The sequence below is a fragment of the Pseudochaenichthys georgianus genome, chromosome 13 (genome assembly GCF_902827115.2).
Source record: "Pseudochaenichthys georgianus chromosome 13, fPseGeo1.2, whole genome shotgun sequence".
Classification (NCBI taxonomy): domain Eukaryota; kingdom Metazoa; phylum Chordata; class Actinopteri; order Perciformes; family Channichthyidae; genus Pseudochaenichthys; species Pseudochaenichthys georgianus.
Window position 1 is genome coordinate 11562641 of NC_047515.1, and position 25599 is coordinate 11588239.

At 39.6% G+C, this 25599-nt stretch overlaps 2 protein-coding genes across 2 annotated transcripts; both read left to right on the top strand.

Moving 5' to 3' along the window:
• Nucleotides 1–6558: 6558 nt before the first annotated feature.
• On the top strand, nt 6559–9325 carry LOC139434934 (alpha-2-macroglobulin). Its single transcript, XM_071205154.1, has 6 exons — nt 6559–6733; nt 7133–7289; nt 8064–8116; nt 8347–8367; nt 8993–9158; nt 9237–9325. Exons 1-6 carry the CDS (start codon nt 6560–6562, stop codon nt 9323–9325), a joined length of 660 nt encoding a protein of 219 aa, XP_071061255.1. The 5' UTR covers nt 6559.
• A 168-nt stretch (nt 9326–9493) lies between these two features.
• Nucleotides 9494–24442, top strand: LOC117457571 (alpha-2-macroglobulin-like). The gene is made up of 29 exons (XM_034097723.2): nt 9494–9569; nt 11556–11673; nt 11781–11890; nt 11983–12150; nt 12311–12538; nt 12912–12975; nt 13079–13224; nt 14133–14282; nt 15205–15351; nt 15451–15544; nt 15658–15802; nt 16260–16485; nt 17827–17953; nt 18138–18259; nt 18350–18401; nt 19211–19294; nt 19377–19553; nt 19876–19951; nt 20289–20445; nt 20824–20898; nt 21464–21626; nt 21722–21909; nt 22323–22535; nt 23027–23145; nt 23283–23373; nt 23466–23534; nt 23622–23727; nt 23886–23927; nt 24089–24442. The coding sequence occupies exons 2-29, from the start codon at nt 11592–11594 to the stop codon at nt 24091–24093; spliced, it is 3426 nt and encodes a 1141-aa protein (XP_033953614.2). The 5' UTR covers nt 9494–9569; nt 11556–11591; the 3' UTR covers nt 24094–24442.
• Nucleotides 24443–25599: the final 1157 nt, after the last annotated feature.

Consider the following 25599-nt stretch of genomic DNA (forward strand, 5'->3'; position numbering starts at 1 on the left):
TCGTTGACTAAAACTATGACGAAATATGTTCGTCAACGACCTTTTTTTCCATGACGAAAACGAGACGATGACGAGACGGCACCGACGGCAGTAAACAATAACTGTAACGAAATCATCATGCAATATCGTTGACGAAAAGTGACGAGACGAAAATGTAGTTTACTAAATAAAAACTATGACAAAATCTCTCTTTACTTTCGTTGACGAAAAATGAGGAGACGAAATATTATCAAAGATAACGTTAAATCTCTGATAGTCAGTTTTTCTCCCAGCAGTTCCATTTCCGGTGCTGCGGCAGAGCAGCAGCTGTTTCTGTGCTGCGCGCGGCGGTACATTTGAATTACACCGGGCAGCGGCACAATATGAACTGTCAGGAAGACTCGGGTGGTCTAACTAACCTTATTTAACAGAAAATAAAATGGCAACAACAGGGTTTAGGAGCAGTGGTCGCGTTAACCGAATACCCCCCCGTCAGCGCGAGTGAGTGATACATTGTGCACTCGACGGATAATAATGGATTATTTATGACGGAAATGTTACGATCCTGTCCGTCAAAATGACTGACAACGAAAAAGTCTAAAGCCACCACTGCTTGGGAGAAAGAAACGATGTGATATTTGGGCCCATTTTTGCTACAATGAGGCGGAGAAAAAAAGCGAACGCATTGTTTCATCAGAAGGGAAGCAATGTGGCCATAACACAGCTGGTAAAACCACCACAAACCAGATACTCTCTGCAAAGCTGCATTCTTAAATCATTCAACCTGTGTTTTTCATCAAATAAGGACAAGATAATCTTATTTATTTATATACTAAAATGACAAATTATTGGTTTTGGCTAGACTAGTTTGACTAAAATGTTCTATATAATCTGATGACTAAAAAAGACTCAACAGTTTTCATTGACAAAAAGTAGACTAAAATAATTAGTTTTCTTTGACTAAAATAAGACTAAAATGCTCAGACTTTTAGTCGACTAAATCTTGACTAAAATGTTTACTGTTTTAGTCGACTAAAATAAGACTAAAATGCTCAGACCTTTAGTCGACTAAAACTTGACTAAATAAAAACAGGATGAAGGTGACTAAATATGACTAAAACTAAAAAGGAAATTTAACACAGGACTAAGACTAAAACTAAATTAAAAAATAGCTGACGAAATTAACACTACGGCCAATAACCGCCAGGGCTCGACATTATAAATGGCCCGCAGGCCCGGAAGCACTATTTAGACACCCCGGGCCAGCATAACGTAGGCTACTTTCCACTTGCCCGCTCGGGCCACTAAAAATATTGCTTTAAAAAAATGGTCCTGTGGTATTGGTATTTTGACAAGCAATTTAGTTAAATTGTTTCGTTTATCAACGCTACAACATAGCGTTCCGTGAGTCGGTTGTCGTTGTTGGGTGAAAAGCAAACAGCAGCTGTTTGCTGCGGAGCACAGCGCGAGCAGGCTCCCGTGAGCGGGAGCGTGCTCGTTCACCACAGACTATCGCGCCACCTAACCATTCGCCAAAATGTTTTTAATACCAGCGGTAACCGGCCAAGCACCGGGCAAAAAACAATCTTCAAATAAAAGAAAGTCACCGGAGGAGTTAAAGGAGAGTGACAGGGAGCATGAGAAGAAGAGGGAGAGAAAGTTTCAGCCAGCTTGATGGAGTTGGCTTCTAGTGGTGCAGTGACGCGTCCTAAAACCCTTTTATAATCCATCGATTAGATTTATGATTCTAAAATTATAAAAGTAGGGTAGACATGTGGAGATTATCCGGCTGAACAAAACGTGCATTTATCAAACAGGTTTGTTTTCCACAGACCTTATTTCAAGCTATGTTCCAAAACCCTGTGGAGAAATCCCATTGCTTTTTGTCGAGGGAACCAGCAGCTTACTTCCTGGTTTTAGGACGCGTCACTGACTGCACCTCTCTATATGATGCCAATATAAACAAGGTCTTCTTTAGTCGGCTCTGTACGTCAACAAAGTGTATCTCGAGCCGGTTTCTGAAACTTACCTACCCCACCTTTAACGTTCAACTTGTATTAGCCACTAATAAGAAAAGATTGAATGTATCACATATTTAATTTGAGAGCAGTATCAAGTTATCTTATAATGTTAATGATACATGTTACACTTCAATTAGGTTACTTAAACATTACTACACAACTAAGCTAGGTTAACAGTAGGCTAGCAGTTAGCTAGCTGCTCTAGGCCTATGTTAACGTTTGCTAATGTTAATCTATCAAAACACACAGTCGATGTTAGCTATTAAGCTACCTGTTTAAGTATAATATAATACACCTATAAAGGCTATAAGGCTATAAATGAGCTACTTACTTAAAACGGAGAGCCGTGGAGAACGTTCACCACACGACAGCGGAGCTACGCAGGCAGTCCGGTCCTTCCGAATGGAAAATGGAGGGGAAAGTGGCGGGCTGCTTGTGTGTATGCACATGCGCAGACAGGACAGTATATGTGGTAATTAAATTGTACATTTTTTTTTCTAATTACTTTTAAATGAATGAAATTAGCTTGTTTTAAACAGTGACAATATATGTTAAGATTAATTAATAAAGATAAGAAGGATGCAATAACACATTCAAATCTATTAAAAAAGGCTAGATTAAAACATGTAACTCTAAAAGGGGTCATAATCAGTTTTTTCAGTGTGTGGGTCAGGGCTAGTTCTCATACTGATAATCATGAATACTATGTTCTAATCCCACTTTAGGATGTTGAATTTGCAACAACACAAATGGAGCCAATGGTATTGGGACTCTATCTCGTGAAACACGAAGGAGCAGAGCCCGGGGAACCACTTGCGAATGTTGGCGTCATCATCGAGGGTGTTGGAGTGCTGCGAGAGCTGAAATACTTGGCAAATGGATGGGCAGTACTGCTTGGACTGATTTACAGCCTCAATCTGAGCTACCCCAAGGACCTGAAACATACATTTGAATTCATTCAAAAAGTATTGATGGGGTTGGATGGCAACAGACTGTCAACCAAGGTGCAGGTTCTGAAAAACAGATTACAAGAGTAATCCCAAGGACAAAATACTGTGACAGTTAATTTCCATCTCGGTACATTCTCTCACACACACACACACACACACACACACACACACACGCACGCACGCACGCACGCACGCACGCACGCACGCACGCACACACACACACACACACACACACACACACACACACACACACACTAAAGCAAACAGATATTGTTCTAAACTGTATTAAAGTAAACAGGTATTATCTTGAACTGTATTGAAGTGAACATGTATTATTTGGGACTGTTTTAAAAGTAATCCTATATATATAAACCTTCTTTCTTACACTCCATGACCCAGACACCCTGCCACACACACATACACTCCCTGACCCAGATACCAACACACACACACACACACACACACACACACACACACACACACACACACACACACACACACACACACACACACACACACACACACACACACACACACACACACACACACACACACACACACACACACACACACACACACACACACACACACACACACACACACAAGGTTCTTTTTGGGGCCAATATAATCTCAAGCACCAATATATCTGTGTACAATGTTTGATTGTTTGAGAAAGAATAGTTTGTGTGAAACCTTCCCTGGGAAATTAAAGGAGTGGAGTCCGGTGGAAGATAAGCAGTGACTCTCCGCCCCAAATATGTCCATATATACTGTTGTTTATTCATGCACAAGGCCCCCTGTTGCTGACTGGCTGGTCCCGATATCTGTATCGCACGGCAGTGGAGCGGGGAGCCCGGGGTGCTCTGTTACAGGGCACTTTGTATTTCGTATTGTGTTTTTTACCATTAAAATCAGATTATTGTTATAACTTTTATGCCGGTGTTTTGAACTCCTTCTCTTATTAATCTGACCAAGCTCATCTAAACGGACGGCACGGAGCAGAGCTGGGCTTTAAGCCACCACTACTGTGTTTGCTCCAACACTTTCCAGCCCACATGTTAACTTCTTGAGTCACTCGTGTTTCTCATCACTGTCAAATTCAGCAGCTGTGGGTTTTTTACGCAAAGCGCTTTAAAATGCTAATATGTGCACCTACCACCAATGGGCGGTTGTAGTTAAGTGTTTTTTTGTTGTTGAATTGTTGTGGCAATTCAGATGGTTGTTTGCTAAATGCAATGTTATAAGTTTACACTACTGCACTTTGTCTAAAATGAACATTTTAAATAAAGTGAGGGGAATACAAGTAGGGGAGTTGTAGTCATTTGAATTACTTATATTGATAGAGCAATTTGGAATAAATTATGTTAAGTGCAAATAACACAATCCTACAACATAAATGGAATTAATTTGTGTTAAGTAATTACAACCTAACTGTGTTAGTTAAATCAGTGCAAACTTTAAGTAAATACAACATAATTGTGTTAAGTAAAAACAACAATTTAAGTAAATTCAACATAACTGTGTTAAGCAAATACAACATAACTGTATGATGTAGCATTTCATTAAGATGCTTTGGTATGATTTACTTAAATGCAAGAAGTAAATATTAGTTTACTAGTCTATTTCCTATTTACTTAGCCTTGTTACGTGCAACCGGTTGACATAACTAGATTAAGTAAATCTAACATATCATTTCTTTGAGTGAATGTTTATTTTTCTCATTTGTTAGGTAAGATTTTTGTGTTAAAGGTTAGTTCGTTTTGTGGTTTTGTTACTCCTGTTTGTTATTTTTGTAAGCCGACTTTCAGCATGTTTTTGTGATTCTGATTTGGTAATTAAATTACCAAACGTTTACTCTGCCTTGGCGTCCATGTTATTGGGAGTGGGACAAGTGGGGAGAGTGCAACTTTGTGCTGCGCCTAGGTTCCCCTAGGCTTGGGCGTAACATAATTGGTGGCTCGTCCGTCCGGTCCTTCCGTTCTTTTCGTCGTGTCGGGTAAGCATTGCTATCTATTTTTTTTTTCTTGTACATTCTGGATGTCTGGTTGACAGTTTTTCTGTTTGAAATGTAAAATGGAAAGTAAATTGGAGTTGTTTACTACAGAACCTTCCATTCAGAGTTTAGATGACTGCACAAGAGCAGATTTGGTGTTAATTGCCCATTTTTATGATGTATTTGTGCCTATAAATGCTAAAAAGCAGGAATTAAAATAACTCCTGTGTCAAGAACTAATCAAGAGGGGTGTGTTTGAGGAGACAACTCGCACAGGTGAAGTGGATGATCTGGCAGGTTTTTCCGCTCCACTCCAAGGCCTGCCATCCCAAGCTGGGATGTCTGTAGAGGAGCTACAGCTGACTCTGCGCATCAGGGAGGTAGAGCTGAGACACAAGGAGTTGGAGGTGGAAGAGTTGCACCTAAGGGTGAAAGTTCTGGAGATAGAGCGGGGAGTCGCTCTACCATCCAGTCCAACACCTACCCATAGATCACACACAAATCCCGATGATAGTTTTGATGTGAGTAGGCACATTACATTAGTCCCACCGTTCAGGGAGTCAGAGGTAGACTCATATTTGAATGCTTTTGAACGCATCGCTGTTATGTTGTGGTGGCCAAAGAGGGTGTGGCCACTGTTATTGCATTGTAAATTGGTGGGAAAAGCTCAGGAAGTCTGCAATGCCCTGACTATTGAGGAGAGCCTCGATTATGATGTTGTGAAAGCCACGGTCCTTCGAGCGTATGAGTTGGTACCGGAGGCATACAGACAAACATTTAGGAGTGGTGGAAAAAATGTCAACCAGATCTATGTGGAGTTTGCAAGAGGAAAAGGTGGCCTTTTCGATCGGTGGTGTCAAGCCAGCAAAATCACATCCATAGAGGACATGCGTGAGCTCATTCTTTTGGAAGAATTTAAAAATCAGCTGTCAGATCAAATTGTCACCTATCTAAATGAGCAGAAAGTTGCGTCACTTGCTGCTGCCGCGGTACTGGCAGATGAATTTGTGATAACTCATATAAATGTTTTTTAACTTCCAGTTCACCGTGATCCTGTGGCAGATGACGGAATGGTAAACTCTCCTCCCCGTGGTAGTGCCAAAACAGCTGATAACAGGGAGTGCTATTACTGCCGTGAGCAAGGACACCTCATCGTCGCCTGTCCTAGTCTAAAAAGGAAAGAGCAAAACACAGGTAGAGAAACATCGTCCCCTATAGATTTAATTCAAACCAAGCCGCTCTCCTTAAGAAACGTTGCAACGAACGTGGAGGATAGTGTAATTGATGAGGCGTTCAGGCCACCATGCCTTCAGCGTCCTTCACAGTCCTTCGGAGTTTCAGAGTCCTTCAGAGTCCTTCAGTGTCCGTTAGGGTCATTCGAGTCCGTTGGAGTCTGTTGGAGTCCTTTAGAGTCCTTAAGAGTCCGTCTTTAGAATTGTTTTAAACCATATATCTGAGTCAAACATTTCTTTAGGGGGAAATGTTTGATATTTAGTTGGGGGGGTGTTACAACCCTGGGTCGTTAGGTCATTTGTGTGTGTGTGTGTGTGTGTGTGTGTGTGTGTGTGTGTGTGTGTGTGTGTGTGTGTGTGTGTTTCTGTGGTTGTAGGCAGTACATGGTAGCCATTCCTGCAGTTCTTGAAGCTGGAGCTGAGACCAAATTCTGTGCGAGTCTCCTGCAGCCCAACGAGACTCTTGTGATGACCGTCACTCTGATGTCGGAAGAGACGAATACAACCCTCATCCAGGAGACGTCCAGTGAAGACTTTCATATCTGCACTCAGTTCACGGTCAGCTCTCCAAATTTGATTCATTTGTACAATGGAAAAAGGTTGTCTTTAAAATGCTAAATGTTTTGTTGTGGAGTCTAAATTAGCTTTCATCCTTCATACAGTTATACATTATACACTGACACACACTCACAGATTTGTAACACAAAGCAAACTGTATAAAAAGCTAAAATGGGCCTAAATGACTAACGCTTTTGTAACACAGAATACATTTTTGCTATTAGCTTTTTTCAAAGATCAAGTGAGATCAAGTAAGTTAAGTTCTCATAAATTTTTTCGCAGTAAGAGGTAGAATAGTACAACATAGAATATAATATAATTCCTTTATTATCATTGCAACAGGTACAATTCAATCGTTTGAAGGCTCCCTTTGTGTCTACATTATATTTTCTGTCACAGACTCCTTCAGTGGAAGATTATATGGTGCAGGAGTTCCAGGTGGAAGTACGAGGCGACACATTTTACTCAAAAGAAGTCAGGAAAGTCATGATCATAAGCTACCAACCAACGACGTTTATCCAAACAGATAAACCAATCTACCTTCCTGGACAAACAGGTAACGTTGAGCGAATGATCTATGATGTTGTTAACTGTTGGTACCCGGGTTCTCCTTTACAATCAATAGCATGCAGCAAGGAGTAAACAATTCATTTGTATAAGACATGTCCCGCCCCTTAGCCTGTCACGTACAATGTGTTGGAGTGCTAGCCAATAGAAGAGTGAGTGTTACATTTACCCAATACCGTACTACCATATTTGAGAAGAAAATGTGTGTATGCCCCAGTATAAGAACACACAGTATGGGTAAAAGTGACTGAAGCCCAGAGACAACATGTGAGTCTGGTAAAGTATCATTGGCACATTTCCCTAACTTAGCTTAACATGAAAAACATTTTGGTTGCATACATGGAAAAAGAAGAGGATAAGGGCCACATTTGATTTTATTTTTTAATATCTGTCCAAAAGCTTGCACAAAACAAAAAAGATGTCCCTACTCCACTCCCGTAAAAAAGATAACTTAACATAAATATGAAAAAAAGAATGTTAACAAGGAAAGTTATATACCTAGTTATATACCGGTAGCTAAAAAGGGAGGTTTACTTTTTGGGAAATTGTTTTTTCACTGATTATAATTAGACATGTTGCCAGACAGAGGAAATAATGTACATGTCAAAAGAAAATGATTTAATATTCTTAATTGTACATTTCAAGTTCATTACGTAATGTTTTGAGTTGACAGAAGATCAGTTTCACAACCCTTTTAGGATGTGAAACACTGTTGTAGGAGAGCTGTAAAAGCTTCATGTAATCTTTCTGCTTTTTTTATCAGTGAAATTCAGAGTCATCTCACTGGACACCAAGATGAGACCTGCCCAACAGATGGTGAGTGTTTGAAAAATCGTTCCTAATATCTCTTTCATGAAACACATTTTTAGTGATTACGTTAAATGTGCGGGTTTTTATTTGTGCCACATTTGGAACATTTTGTTACACATAATCCTATTTGAATTGGTGATGACAGTGAAACTATTACTGTGACTGTCTTTGAGCACTGAATGATGAAAACAGTACAAACCAGCTGATCCTTTAACAATTATTTTTCCTTTTTGCAGTATAATACCATCGAAATTGAGGTAAGAATACAAATATACATGAAAAAATATATTAATAATATACATGAACTGGTAATATAGTCTGAAGGTGACAAGTTTGATTATTTAGGAACACTTTAAAGCAAGATGGTCGAGTTTACTGATTTGTCTTTTAGACAATCAATCTGTAAGCTCAAAGATATAACTAAAGTGTATATCCTCCATATATCAATAAAATGTAGTGTGAACAAAGCTCCACTTACAATTTCAAACAACCTTTATTGTAATTGAAAGACAACATGAGGCTAATTTCCTGTATTTTCAGTTTGAATACCTGCGCATACAGTATCGTATATATCTTACAAACATCTTTACTTTACCCGCTTCTCACTCTGAGAATCAACAAGTACAATTCCTCTACCATCTTGTTTGAATGAAAAAAATAAACAATCAACATTCTAATTTTGTCATTTCTATTCAGTTTTTTCTTGCATAATTTTTATTATTTAAGTGTTTTATGTCTTGTATACATATTTATGTTGCATTGTTGGAGGAGCCGGGGAATTAAGATTTTCATTGTCATACACTGTAGCTGACCCTGTAGATGACATAAAACCTTTGAATCTTAAATCCTGAATGTTGTTCCAATTTACCCTTTTCTGCATAGGATGCTAACAAGAACAAGATTGGACAGTGGCTTAATGAAACATCTGATAGTAAAATATTACAGCTTTCTTATGCCTTGAACTCTGAGGCTCGTGAAGGATCCTACCAAGTTACTGTGTCGACTGGGTCTAATAAAATATATCACAGCTTCAAAGTGGAGAAATATGGTAAGGTATGTTTTAAGCCATCGATCACAATCCATTAGTAATGAAGCAAGAATGCTAATTATCCTATTTTGTCCACAGTTTTGCCTAAATTTGATGTTAAATTAACTGCATCTGACGAAGTAAGTATCGATCAGGAAGAAATCAAAGCGGAAGTTTGTGCAACGTAAGTAAAAGCTCTTCGCTCATTTGCTCTTGAATAGTTCCAGCTTGGTGAGTGAATGGGTCTTTTCTAAACACAGTTTTCTTATCAACCTAATTAGGTATACATATGGACAGCCTGTGCCAGGCAGTGTTAACCTGAAGATGTGCAGACCTTTTACTAGGTACATTGAAAGAAGCTTAGTATACACCCCGGAAAATCCAGAGGGAGTCCCTGAAATATCCGCCCCATGCTACAAGGAAACAAAGAAGGTACAGTTGCTGAGGCGACAGTCTCATGTCCGTCTAAAATGTGCACATAAAGGTAGACCTTACATATCTACCTCCTACAGAATGTTTACATATTGTATTAAGTTGTATTATTCAAACACGACATACCGTGCACACTTACTGTAACACTACATTGGACTAGATATATTGTCATCTACGTTGTCAGTGTAGTGTAGAAATTGATGAGCATATCAACTGATTAATCACAATGGATATAGTAGTTTCATTGTAAAAAAAAGTGAACTCAAGCTAACTGATTATCTTGGGAGCTGCATTTCACAAACGTCACCAGCAAATAGAGTTTCCTTCTTAATGCATGGATATAAAGAGAACTGGATACAGCGTCTGAAGCTAGCCCGTTCATTCCTACAAGATTTGCTCAGTGGCGCTCAGTGGCCCAAAATGGAACTACTGGAGATTAAAAAACAAAATAAATCTGTTCTTGGTCCCATAGAGCAGGGGTTCCCAACGTTTTTTCCCAAGAGCCCCCCCCCAAATGACTCCTGTTGGAAGTTGCGCGGGGGGGCATCAGCATTAATTAATTAAAGTTTAAAAGTCTCAAAAATGCTACAACTACTATCACAAACTGGATGAATGTGAAGTATGTTGTTAAAGCAGGATGAAAGCGTAATTAAGGAGCACTATTGGAGTGACTTTGATAGTTATTGGACTCAGGATTCATTAATTTGGATTCCCGCTGTATGAAGAAATTAAAGGACGGAAAACAATGGAAGTGGAAAAAATTCACAAAGGGATTAAACTGTTTAAAACATACCGGATTTTGCCGATGTGTTTATGTGGATTCAAAAGTCGTAAATAATCTACAAAATGGAGGAGACCGATCTGATCGGAGCAACTGTGACAAATAATCCAACTGAAACCGGCATGGACAATGACTATGTTTTAAAAATGCGCTTATCCAGAAAAGCCCGGTTTGGACACTTTACGGGCAGAAGAAACATTTATATTAAAGAAAGAATTATACATTTCTTTCTTTTTATGCCTATAATAGCTACTAACTTGAATTTGTATTCAAATTAATTAATCAATTATTTGTTATATTTTATTGTAATGTATAGACAAGGCTTTTAGTGACAATCATGTATTGCGTTACAATTATATGTAAAACAAAAAAAAATCTAAATATGATATTTGGCCTCAAATCATCTGAGGCCTGGCTCCCCCCCTACGATCTTTGGCGCCCCCCCAATGTGGGCGCGCCCCCCAGGTGGGGAACCACTGCTTTCGACTCAGTCAAATTAATGCAGAAGGAAAATAACTCTAGATTCGTCTTTTAACACATTTACAACTTTAAGACCCTTATGATTTATATAGGGGCTATACAATTACTGGGTAATTGATTGTACGACAATTTGAAAATGTCTCTTTCCCAATGTAAGTCAATAGATGAGAGCAACACATCTGGATACTTTCCTTCTACACAAGGCCATGCCCCTTTTTGGGTGAAAACACTCGCTATCATTTGTCTGGCGCTAAATACAGATTCTGAAGTTTTCGCCGATCACATCAAAAAAACTATAATACCGCGCCTTTTTTTATCGACAAGGAGCGCAGATATTATGTTCAGACAAGCAAATAATTAAACAATGTTATTGGAGATTGATGAACGGCGTTGATTTGTTGGGCGTTGATATAAATCAATAGGGGTCAGTCTGCCAGTGAACGAGTGGCAGGCAGCAAGCTAGCATTTCAACTTTGATTTCTGAATTAGATTGTTTCTTTTACTGTCCTTTTTTTGTAGAGGAAGTCAAATACTGCTTGGCGCCGATGCCTTGTTTTTACTGTTAAGTGGGCGGAGGCCTTCATTATGTCGTGGACTAGAACATAAGTGTAGTACCACCATTTGGCCACTACTAAAATGTGCTTCAACGGCCAGCACACTTCCTGGGGGGTTGAAGTAGAAACACGATCCAGAATGTATTTCATCTATATTTTTGTGCTTTTTAGACGAACAAGAAAGGCTGTGCCAATTTTATCTTCTCAATGTCAACTTTCACAAAAGTTGCACAAAAAGTGCTGCGAGATCAGTTAAAACTCAGTGCCAAAGTGGAAGAGGAGGGCACAGGCAAGTATTTTGATCTATTTCTTCATAATTTGATCCTACTCTTGATGAATATATCTAATTTAAACAATATAGAAATCATGTATTTGATATGGAGCATCCTTCTACAGGTATTTCACACCAACAAGAGAAGTCTATGCATATTTCATATGTTGTTGGAAAGCTGTCCTTCACTGACACACCCAAGATTTATGACCAAGGATCAGTTGTGGAGGGAAAAGTGAGTGCATCTTGTCTTCACTTCTTCAGGGTCATGCAACCAAATTGTTCTGAAATGCCTTCTCAGTAATATAACTTGTTTCTTTACAACAGGTTAAAGCAGTTTATTACAACAATACACCCATTGCTGACATGCCGGTGTATCTTTTTGAGGGTGAAAGGTGGTCAGCACGTTGGTTGCAGAATCTTACCACTGACAGCAATGGTGTTGCCCCTTTCAATTTCAGCACCGCTAACCTACATGGGGACATCCATGTCCAGGTAAATAGGAAAATAACCATCTTGTATCCAACATGTTGTCTGTCACAGCATAAAACAACCGGAAATCAATTCTTCAATGTACATTAACTGGGCGAAGTGGTACAACATGTAGCTTTCTTCTATCCCAACCAATGTTAACATCGTTTTTTCTGTTGTCTAGCTAAGCAACACACCGACATTGGGTTACGCTCCTTATAGAGCGGCACATTACGAGACTGGAGATCAAATAGTTTTGTTGGCCCAAGTCTCTTCTCCTGATACTAAAACTGTCAGCTTCCTGGAGATGAAGAAGAAGGATAAACCACTTCCATGTGACAAAGAAGAAGAAATCTTTATCCAATACACTGTGGTTGGAGAGGCCAAGGGCTCAGTGGATATGATGTATCTCGTGAGTAAAAAAATCATTTTTTGTTTTAATAATGACCTTCACAACCGAGTGCTGGCTGAAAGGAACACGTTCAACCCCTGACCCTAAGTCCTTACACCCGCTAGTACAGTTGTTTTCCAGTTGAGTATAATCAGCTGAGTTCCTCTTTTTATACATTTCATTACTGCATGAATCAATAATTCATAGCAAGTCTAATAAATGATGATCTGGATATGTTGATGCTCCATTTAATTGGCTGTTTTTAACAAACCCCTCCTTTCCTGCCGCTTAAGCACATAGTTGGAGTTGGTTTGTTAAAGTCAGAGCTAACACTGCCAGCCATGCTTTGTGGTACAAATCTAGTTCTTTGTGACAATTTTCTGAAATTCCCCAGGTCTTATCTAGAGGTGCCATTGTCATGCAAGGACATAACCGCATTGATGTGGAAGATCAATCAGGTGAGTAAAGAATGACATCTTAAAAATCTCCCTTTTAATAAGCATTGCCAACAAAATCATATGATTGATGATTGTGGTTCATAACAGTTGGTTTGTGTTTCAGTGAATGAGGGCCAGGTGTCCTTTAAGCTCACAGTGTCTCCAGACATGGCTCCAGACATCCAGGTTATAATTTACGCCATCCTCCCCAGTGAGACTGTGATCGCCAACAGCGCCGACTTCTCCATTGAGAAATGCTTCAGGAACAAGGTCAGTTTCAGAAGTTTCTGTTATTTTCAGATGCAAGTAATTTTTGGGAGAAATTAAAAATATCACACTAGCTATCAAGTTAACAATCTCAAAACCATTTGGTTATAACTCTTTAGGCCCATTTTGCAACACCTCTTTTGTTATCCATGCGGACTCTTCCACCTGCCAAAGTCTGTTCGACTAACAAATTGCTCAAACCTGATTTGTCAATACTACTAGGTTACAAACGGTCTTCAAATGGACTGTGAACTGGACTAAAAGCATAATCCTTCTGCACTCATATGCAAATATCTCTTTACAACGATTACCTTAAACCTTATTAAGCAATATTAAGGATTTATAATCCAGGTGCAGTCCTTGCTCTACTTGCACACAAGACAAAAGACAGTTCATTTTGTGGGTAAAGAAATTATGTTTCTCTAAAGCCATGGCGGGAAAATCAGTGTTAAGTTCAGCCAATTTACAAGGAATGGATTGTTATGTATAATAAGTGCAGCATTGATTTCTGGACTGTAAGCGTGGTATAGCCATGGATGAGGTTCTCAGTTCCAGCATAGCAGATTGTTGGTCAGAAATGTGAACCAGTTTCAAAGGCCGAGAGCTGGCGTAGTTGCAGTGGAAAAACTGATTTGCAATCAGGCACGTGCTCTGAACTGGCCATGGAACCACTTCAAAGAAAATACATGTAATTTATTAAGCGTTGGTAGGACCAACAGCAAGGCCATGTTAGTCCACTAAAGAGAAAATGCTAGCAATGTTGCCATGTGCGTCTCTGGCATGGGGCCATTCCCCTCAGAACCAGAGCATGGAGAAAAGTAAAGGTAAACTACACATTTTTGTCAAGTTCAAAACATTTCAGGTCCTCTACCGCCACTGAAGTCTCAGGTGAGATGTTTTTTATATGTAAGGTGTCGCTGGAGTTCTCTCCATCCTCGGCCGTCCCCGGAGAGCAGACCATCCTGCAGGTGAAGGCCCTGCCAGACTCTCTGTGTGGTGTCAGCGCTGTCGACCAGAGCGTCCTCATCAAGGAGCCAGGGAAAACTCTGGATGCAGACAAGGTACCTGCTAGAATCAACCACAAATAGATACAAAGTTAATGTTACCATAGCATTTTATTTTCCTTAATTTGCATTCGTCATGCAGAGGTTCAAGATTTTTCTGATATTTCCTTGGTGGTCAATCATTCTTTATTCTATTATTCTACCAGTTACATATTGTTACCAACTTTCTGTTAACCCTTGTGTTGTGTTTGAAAGCTGTTACCATTCATGGTGTCCGCGGGTCAATTTTGACCCATGATTTAACTCAGTCCAAAACACTCAAAAATAGACTATCATCCAATATTGTTTTAATTACATCATAACTAACTTATTATGCATTCATAACCGTACAATCCTGTTGTAATTGCATTTTATGGCCCAAAAAAACATTACACCACATATTCAAGTACAACTTGTGATTCAATTCACTCATTATATTCACTATAGTGAAGACAGTGGATCTTTAGGTTATCTGACTATAATAGACTAATATTAGAATACAATCTCCCCAAAAAAAGTTTTAAATTATTGTTACAGTGGATGAAGGGGGTGGGGGTGGGGTGTCTATAGTCAAAGATTAATCTTGATTGGGCCAAATTTTACCCAGAGTCACCCCCAACAATGCTGCCGGGTCTTCCCAGACCCGAACACCAAAATATACACTTTTTTTAGAGACCTTCAGACTTAGCTAAAATTGTCAAAATCAGTTTTGTAGTGTTTATATAGCTGTTGTGGAGGGTATCTTGAAGCCTTGTTCCGTAAAAAAAAACTAGAGCCTAGTTATTTTATCATTTTAACTTGAAACGGGTCAAGGGAGACCCCAACACAACATAAGGGTTAAATGCATCCCTGTAATCCGCAGTTTCTCAATTGTCAGATTGTCATAAAAACAATAAAACTCTTGTGAGAATATAGTGGTGAATCATACCTTTCTTCTCAGATATTCAACTTGTTGCCTGTCAGAAAAGCAACACATGTTCCATATAATGTTGAAGATCGTGGAGAATGCTTGCTCGTGAGACCCAGAAGATACGCTATGCCATTTCCCGATGGAAACCAGAGAGATGATGCTCATACAGTTTTCCAGGTACTAACTCCACAAACAATGATGTTTAATATAGCAATATATGTTGCGGTAGCCCATTTTTTATAAACTTTTCAGTGATTCCTGTATTCATGTCTTTAGAATGTAGGTATGAAGATGGCAACAAACCTGGTTATCAGAGTGCCGACATGCCTCAAGTACAGAGGAAGAGAATACCACCAGGGCCATGACTATGGTAATTGCTTTTCTTGTTCTATTGAGTGACACATACTTAACATTTACCAGCAATCAAACAGGTTACCATGTTTTCTCCTGCTTTTGTTGGATTCCTTTTTTTGATTTTTTTAGTTTTATATGATGATATTCCTGCTGTGGCATCCAGTATGGAAAGGTCATTTGTGTCAGCGGGTGCTGGTGCTCCTGATGATTCACCAATTGAGACCGTTCGAACTTTCTTCCCTGAGACCTGGATATGGGACATGTTGGAAGTTGGGTAAGAATATGCAATAAAGAGTTCTAAGGGTCATGAATTCAGTAAATGTATTCATTTAAACCAGATATATATGTAGACCAGACTCCCAGCACACATGAATAGCAAGAAAATCCCTTAATGACGCTGCTCATCTAGTCGTGTTTAACATGTTGGCTTGAAGGGAAATTAAAGGGTATTTGTGATTCTATAAAACGTATATTCATCATTTTAGAGACGTTTCTTATATAATGACGGTATGTGCGGAAATATTTTGGGCTAGTATGCATAATTTTTAGGGTTATGGTTCTTTCTTTAGAATATTGCCAGAATTGATTTAGCAAGACTGAACCAAGTAATCGTTTCTGAGTTTTTGAGATCTCAAAAATCAAGGAAATTAAACAATTTCACGTATGTAAGTTAGTATTTAAGTATATTTCTCCAGGTCACGTAATCTGTTTGTGTGCTTCGGCTGATCCAGAAAGTCTGGAACGAAGGATGTGTCCGTCACAGTCCCAGACACCATCACCACCTGGGAGACGGAGGCATTCTGTTTGTCCTCTCAAGGTTTTGGCTTGGCTCCTCGTAAAGAGATCACTGTCTTCCAGCCCTTCTTCCTCGAGCTCAGCCTGCCCTACTCCATCATCCGAGGGGAGCACTTTGAACTGAAGGCAACCGTCTTCAACTACCTGACCAGCTGCATCATGGTAACTAATGTGTTCACATGACCTATTATTACATCAGCATGCTCATAATAATTGCTAACATGCTAAACAGGTGCAATACAATTCATTATTTGGTGAAAATGTAAGAAATGTTAAATAAATGCACCCAATATTTATGCAGTTTATGGTTTCATGATGCCTTCACTGTATTTACTTACTTGTATTGCACTGTGGTAACGACTTTGGTGCAAGTAAAAGGTAGCTGCTTTCTATAAGGAAGCATGAGAAAAGGTCCAACATTTCACCCTCCAAACATTGAACATGTGAAGTCCGAGCTCAGAAAATATTCTGTCTCTTGATAAACTGTCTTGTTCCGGTAGGTTCCTCCCAGCTTTGCCTGTGCAGATCCTCCCCTCAAAATGTCAACGGATAATTTATTTGTGCATCATACCGTTGATAGCCAGTAGCGGAATGGATACTGCTCAGCTCTTTTTGCCTTATAGTTTTTACATTGTCACTGTGCCCATCTTTAGAAATCTGTATTGTCGGTCGAAACATCTCCAAATAGCTTGTTGTTGTTGTCTAGACTTTCTGAAGTCAATCTGGATACAATCCTTGTAACCAAGGCTTTAGTCCCATACTCATGGACCCAAGTCATTGGTGATCTTGTTTGGTGAACACTTAGAGTATTCTAATGAAGAAGTCTTGTCTGGTAATGATGAGGGCAAGGATAGGGAGTGTAAGAAGAACAGCAATGTTCTTCAGATGGAAAAAAAGCAGTTTTGCTGATATGGTAGGAATGAGAAGGTGGGGTCGAAGATGATGCAATAGTTGTGCAGGGGGCGATGAGAATGAGATGTTCAGTGAAAATGACTGGGCATAGTGGGTGAGGGGATTTGGGCAGTTTTTTTATATAGATGCCATGTTGACGTAGGATGCTTCCTAGGGGAAAGATATACTGGACAAAAATGAGGGGAGCGAGGACTGAACCCTGGGGGACACCATGAGGGAGTTGGGCAGTGGGGCAATGGCAGTTATTTACGGATTTTGGTGTAGCGAAATGATGTAAAACAGGAGAAGGCAGTTATGTTGATGGTGTGAGAGGAGGATGGAATTGTTGATTGAGTCAAAGGCTGCACTTATGTCATCAAGGATGAAGATGGTAAAGAGGCTGAAGTCTACTCAGAAGAGTTTATTGTTTGTGATTTATCTCATTTAGTTGAGAGCTTAATAAAAGGCGAAGTTCAGAAATGGTCGTGGACCAAGTGAAGACATCTTTCAAACCCATTTCTGGGTGTCAAGAATAATTTCTGCATCACTCTTTTGTTTGCTTTTTCTATAAATCTACATTTTCTAAAATATATTGCTGTCTCTCTTGAACAGGTTACTGTGGCTCCAACCCCCTCCTTAGATTACACCCTTACCCCCCTCTCTGGTGACCAGTACACATCCTGTTTGTGTGGTGGAGAGCGCAAGACCCTCAGCTGGACCATGGCCCCCTCAGCTTTAGGTGAGAGAAGATTTTTCTACTGATGTGAAATGTTAAAGTGTGCCAAGGTAGATTAAACCTTTTTTTTTTTTACCTTTGTGACATCATTAAGATCCAACTTAGTGACAGAATGTTTATAGACTATTATTAATAAAATAACACAATTGATTGATCAAGTCACATCTTGTTTGTTGTTCTCTTGTAGGTGTTATGAATGTGTCAGTGACTGCTGAGGCTGTGGCATCCCAAGCTTCGTGTGACAATGAGATTGTGAGCGTGCCAAAAAGGGGTCGTATCGACGTGGTCAAACGTTCTCTCATAGTCAAGGTCAGGACGTTTAAACAAAATGATAAAGTACAAGTTCATCCATTAACTAGAAAGTAACTCTGGAACTCGCATTATATCTTTTCCTTTCAGGCTGAAGGAACTGAGATGTCCAAGACCTACAACTGGCTGCTCTGCCCAAAAGGTCAGTTTGTTCAGAAAAATAACAACCAATTATGATAAGTTAGGAGATTTCCCATCAAGAATATGTGACCCTCTTTTCGAAATCAGTCTTACGAATACCGAGTTAATCGTGGATTTATGTCCAAAACCTCGTACAGAGGTATTACAACAGGCGCTGTGTTGTGTGTTGCCTCAGAAAATACACACAACACACCGATGAATCTCAGTGAACAATAAGCCGCTGAATGAACATTAGTAGAGGGACGGCCTGCTGGCAAGCTTTTTTATGGACAAACAAATACATATATCTAATGGAGTGGTGGTTTTGAGGGGGGGCCTGCAAAAATATTATGCCATAAGAAAAATATCACTTAAAAAAGCAAACCAACTAAAAACTATGGCTAAAACTATACTGCAAACTTTGAAGGCCTTTTTCTCATCATTTTGTCTTGACCACACTCAGCATCTTGTGGGGATATTTGTTCTGATTGTTTGAGAACAAAAAGAATAAGGATATAAAAGAAAGCAAAGAATCTCCTTTTTCCAACATTGTATATCATTCAAAATGTGTTTCAGGGTCCATGTGACTGATTTTGATGGAGCAGGTCAGTCACATATAATAGATACATTCACTAACTGCGGGTAGCACTTAACTTATTTGTCAATGAGTCACAGATTCATATAAGGTCATTATTTAAATACATTTTATCACCCTGATGGAAGAACACCTAATTCTTATTCTCAGTCCTGTTTCAATCGATGATCCATTAACCATCCGTGAAATCTATCTTTGTTTGAGTGCTGAGCTGACTGTACCTTGTCTTCACACAGGAGAGGCTTTGAAAGAGGAAATAGAAATACAGCTGCCTGAGAACGTCATTCTTGGATCTGCCCGAGCTTCGCTATCAGTCTTGGGTAATACATTCATTTCTGTTGAGTTGTTTTTGTTGTATTTTGAGTTACATTTTCGAGTATTAGCTTCATTGTTTTTCTGCAGGTGACATTCTGGGCAGGGCTCTAAACAACCTGGATGGGCTGCTGCGGATGCCGTATGGATGTGGTGAGCAGAACATGGCTCTCCTGGCCCCCAACATCTACATCCTCCAGTACCTGAAAAACACTCAGCAGCTGACCCCAGCCATCAAGGACAAGGCTACCAACTTCCTGACCATTGGTGAGTCTCTGGTGAAATATGTCAAATGTAGCATGAGTAACATTCTGGCACACAAAACCAGTATCAGAAAGTGTTGCATGATTATGTAGCCCGTGCCGATTCATCCCTTTTTTTCTGCCTTTTCCCTGCTATGCAAATAATGGTAAACATCCTGAATATATGAGAGGAAGTTTCGGTCAAACTTGGTAATGTGATTCATTTGCGTTCTTTATTTGAATCACTTTAAGGTTTCCAGGTTGATCACAAGCTGTAAAGTGTTACTTCATTCATTAATTTAGCAAAACCCTTTTGTAATTTGACACGTGTCACTTTTGTGATGCAGGCTACCAGAGACAGCTGAACTACAAAGATGATGATGGTGCATACAGCACATTTGGAACAGGAACTGGGAACACTTGGTGAGAAAACCACTGATCGATCATCAACCCAAATAATGATATGTACATACTGTGCAATATTTACCATGTCACACCAAGACATACAGTTTACCACTAGTGCTAACAGAGTAGATGATGTAGAAGTACTTAGACATTGTATTTTATTACTCATAAGTTCTTCACAATAAAACCACTAATGTGCTACTGTATGTGAACACACGCAAGTTCAAGTCTTTCTAATTAATGCATAAAATAGAATCACATGATTTGTATATTGTTGTGATTATCTTGAGACATTAAACAGATCATGATTGTTTAATTATGTCAGTCATGTATAACTTTGTTTTAATATCCTCAGGCTGACTGCTTTTGTGGTGAGATCATTTGCCAAAGCACAGTCTTTTGTCTACATTGACCCAGCAAAGATGGAAGAGTCTAAGAATTGGCTCCAAAAGAAACAACGAGAAAATGGCTGTTTTGAACAGTCAGGAAAGCTGTTTAACAACAGAATGAAGGTAATCAAAGTCGTTCTTCTCATGGAAATACCTGTTAATAACTGAAACTTAAGAATGTTATACATTTTTGTTTTCACTAAACCACATGCTGCTCTATTTAAATGCAAATACACCATCAGGACTTTCAAAGATGGTTCAGTAGTAACTAATGCTAACCTAGGGACCGGTTTCACAAAATGTGTATTGACATTTGTACACTGCTCGTAAGCAGTACTTAAGTTAACTTCCGTGAGTCCGACCCTGGGTGTTTAATGTGCTGTGTGTGTGTGTGTGTGTGTGTGTGTGTGTGTGTGTGTGTGTGTGTGTGTGTGTGTGTGTGTGTGTGTGTGTGTGTGTGTGTGTGTGTGCACATGCGTGCGTGCGTGTGGTACTCTACAGGGTGGTGTGTCTGATGAAGTGACTCTCAGTGCCTACATCACTGCTGCCTTCTTGGAGATGAAAACATCTGTGGAAGTGAGTACAACAAAGCGTTTTCCGCCCAAGTATTTGTTGCCGGATTGGGCTTTAAAATAGATTATGGTGGTATTTTTTAAATATTATTTTCAGTCTAACAATGACGTTTATTAATGGCAAAGTAGTTTGAAGGCAACTCGCCAAGCTGGTCATCTGCCAATGATGCACCTCCTTCCAGCTGCTCAGACCTCTAATATAAATGAAAGACTTGCAACAAAATAGTTTTGGGACATAAGACCACTGGACTATCTTTATTAATATATTTAGGAACTTGGGTACATTTTATGATTGTAGGCATCTTTAAACAATGATATTTGTTGGTTCATTCTGGTCGATGCAAGTTGTATTTTCTCCCTTTCATTATTCAGGTATATCGTATTGGTAAGACTTGCTGAGCCCAAACTTTCTGATGTTTGTTAATATTATCACCTGCATTCACATTTGTTTTCCTTTATATAGAAATGTGTTAATGCATCATGAACTAGAATAAACTTGGTGCTTTGATAGATTAAATCAGGTTTGACATGCTGACTGTTAAAAATAGTGTTATTTGAATCTGATCTAGGATCCTGTGGTGAACAAGAGCCTGTCTTGCCTCAAAGAGTCCATCAGTGACCTCAGTAACACCTACACCACAGCTTTGCTGGCGTACGTCTTCACCCTGGCAGGCGACATGGAGACCCGTGCTCACCTTCTCAATCACCTAGACACTGTTGGAATACAAAATGGTGAGTAATTTTTCTTAAAAATATCTTTCTGGATTCACTAATGTGGGTGTAGCTTACCTTGCATCTGTTTGTGTGTTTGTGGATGGCTGATTCAGGAGGTTTCCTTCACTGGTCTCAGACAGCATCAGAAAAATCAGCCTCTCTGTCTGTGGAGATCAGCTCCTACGTGCTGCTGGCCAAACTCAGTGCCTCTCCCACTACTGAAGACTTGGGCTATGCTGCTGGCATTGTGAGATGGCTGGCGGGCCAGCAGAACTATTACGGAGGTTTCTCCTCCACACAGGTACAGCACACACTGCTTACAGCTGGACTTACAGTTAAACATATAAGCCACCCTGATCAAAATGATGAACAAACAAAGTTAATTTAAATTGAAATGTACATATGTGACTTTGATCTGACCTAACAAGCTTAACCATTCTTAACAATCACCTTCTTGTGAAAACCATATATTTCCAAAATACCAGTAGGCTAAAAAAAATCTGCTCAACAGGAATACTAAATCCTTCAGTTCAAGTGAAGCATTCAAAATCATATAATAAAGATAGAAATAGTTTTCACCAAAAAGCGACATGAACCAATTTTTGAACTCCTACATATGAAATCTACTGTATGTATAAACCAAAATAATAAAACTTTACATTAGCACTAATGTAGGTGCACACAGTATTTAATATGTGTGTATATGTGTTGTAGGACACAGTGGTGGCTCTTCAGGCTCTGGCTCTCTACTCCGCTCTGGTGTTCAGTCCAGGAGGTTCAAGCACGGTGACAGTCCAGTCTCCCAGTGAGACTCTGACATTTGATGTGAACCAGAACAACAAACTGCTCTACCAGGAGAAGCTGCTGCAGGACGTGACAGGAAAGTTCAGCCTGGAAGTGAAGGGCACTGCGTGTGCTGCAATGCAGGTCAGTGGTCATGCAGATGTACCTGTTTCTCTTTGAAATACATACACCACAACAAAAACTTCCGATTAAACTGTATCGTAATGTTAGCAGCCTCATCGCTCAACACAGTTAAATACAGGAGTTAAATAGGGTCACGCCCAGATTCCTTGCAGTCTGAGTCGGGGAAACAACAGAGGTGCCGATGTTGATTGTCAGGTCAAGAGTGGGACAATCTTATACAAGTGGCTGAAATTCATTTCTACCGTAGAAATGAATTTCAGCCACTTTTATTTAACTCCTGTTAATTTGGGAGTCCACACAAAGGTCCCTTCAAAGTTTCCGTGCACATAGCAGCCAACAGAGTGTTTTCGACGTGGCGTTGCAGGTATACAAACTTACCTTCCACCTAGGTCCCAAAAAAGGAAACCAACATCATATTTAAAGCAAAGGCAATCTCGAGATTCAGGTTCACTCTTTATGAATAGTGTTCTCCTTGTGTCTCTCTTTTCCAGATTTCTCAACACTATAACATCCCAACTCCTACTGACGCAACGACCCTCAGTGTCAATGTAAGAACAGAGTTTGACTGCGCCATCAAAAACACCAAACTCACTCTGAATCTTCAGTCCCGGTAAGTTATCAACAAGCAGATTCACGCGAAAGAAGAACCATGACATTTCTTAGATACAATCCTCTGCATCTACCAGCTTGAACTATGTAACTGCTGGAGGATGGACATGGGACAAATGAATAGCACTTGCCTTACAGATTTAGTGGAAAGGAGACCAGCACAAACATGGTGATACTGGATATCAAAATGCTCTCTGGATTTGTCCCAGACCAAGAATCTTTGAAGAGGGTGAGTTATTTCAGTAACTTTCACCTTTAGCTCGAAGTAAAAAAATCTTCATCTGTTGTTGAGCCACCCGGCTGATTACCATCTCCTCACAGCTCAAAGGAGCCCTGCTGGTGGATCGCGTTGAACAGAAGGAGGATCATGTTCTGGTGTACATACAGGAGGTGAGAGAAATCCTATCCTCAGCCAGCAGCAACTGATGATGCCCTTCACATTTGTTATTCATGGTTTGTTTCTTTTTATCCCAACAGTTACCAAAAGACATACCTATCAACCACAGCTTGGATCTCAGACTGGAGATCCCAGTGCAGAACATGAAGCCAGCCGTGGTCAAGATCTATGACTACTATCAGCCAAGTAAATCCTTACGAACCCCTAACAGAGACTACAGGCCACACTGATACACTCTGCTCCAACCTGAACATTATCAGAATAGTAATGTTTAAAAATGATTTTGTGCTTGGATAGATTATTGTCTCCTTATCTTCTGCTTCTTTTTCCTTCATTCCTCTCAGGTGACCATGCTGAGACAGAATACACACACCCTTGTGTTTCAGGTAACAATCTGTGCTTACATAAAGCGGAAATACAGTCTATTTTACAGATATCTTTTATACATGCGGTATTTGTGTAACCTTAAACCAAATCCAGCAAAACAACTATTGTAGACTGTAAGATTTCACAGTGACTGACTTTCTTTTAAAATTGTATTTTGCAGCTTAAAGTGTGAAGTCTGATCCTCGGGCCTTCAAGGATTCCAGTACGATATACAAATACTTTTTGTTATCAAAGATACATTTTATGTACTTTCACACCAGTTAACTTTGTTAATTAGCTTAGTTTACTGCTGCAATGTCTAACAGCTGTTAAACTACAGCACATATCTGAAATGTGTGCTTTTTGGAAAAACTATTAATTAAAACATTAAAACTGGTCTTCCACTGTTTCCTTCTGCTTTACATGTATCATATCACAGTGTAGAATTTGTGCAGGTCAGCTGGGTGTGGACATGTGTATACAACCCTAGGAGGAAGCTTTGGATAACATAACTCAGACTATGCTGAGTTATGTGACTGGTGACTAATGATTGTTGAATATAAATAAAAACAAACTGAATGCTAAAAGTGTACCTCAATGTGTTGTAGTCCAACTTTTCTCTACATTCATGAAGTAATTAATGATGGAAGCCATGTGGTAATGTTATTGTCTTTTATCCTTTAATATGAAATATATACTTTTTTTAATCATCTGTTGGACAACAGGACTGCGTCCAGAACAGATATCTTTAAGTGGAGTAAAGTGTATTGTATCAAAGCCTATGGGAGGTAATAGTCATATTCAGTTTGTTCATTTTTTATGATTGTTAAAATCTTCCTACCTGTTGGCCAGAATTCTATTCACTTTAACACCCCAATTACTGACGTCAGGACCTTCAGTGTCATGGTCAAAACAGAGGTTTGGACTTGCTTGTTTATTACTGACAGGACCTTAGCATCAGAGTTACCACCAGTGGCGGCTGGTGCATTTTTCTCCAGGGGGGGCTCTACCAAAATGTAAGCAAACTTATACACAAACTCAAAACAGCAGGTCTCCCTTGAAAAAGAGATCATTGATCTCAATGGGATTTTACCTGGATAAATAAAGGTTTTGAATTGAATTGAATTGAAAACATATGTCATATTACAACACAGGGCTAGTTCAAAAGCACACAGCACTTGATCCAGTCTATTATTGTAGTGCCTGTTTTTGTCAACCTCCTTATTACGCTTACTGATCCCTATCCTGTAGCCCTCATTGGACAGCTGTGTTTACTTTCCTAAACATGACTAGTGGCATAGCATCATCCGTGTGGACTGTAGTTTGTTTATGCTTTTTAGTTTTTTCTGATATGTGCTTTATGTCACTCACATCTGTCTGGATCCATGCTGGGTCTGGTCCATAGACTGGTCTGATCCTGACGTTTGAAAAGGGAAGCAGGGGAAGCAAAAATATAGCACTGGTGTTGCTCGTTAGCCAAACCTTCTTGCTAAATCAGCTCCTTGAAAAAGAGCAGGATACTGCCTTCCTCTGTCCATAACTCCTGCCTATGTCAGGCTGATCAGGTGCGAGCTCTTTTACTCTCAGCTTTCCCTCCAGTGTCCTCCTCTCAAAGGGTGTTTCTTTAAGTAATTAAACATCATTTTCCTTCTCCATATTCGCCATCTAGTTTTGTTTATGTTACACCCCTCA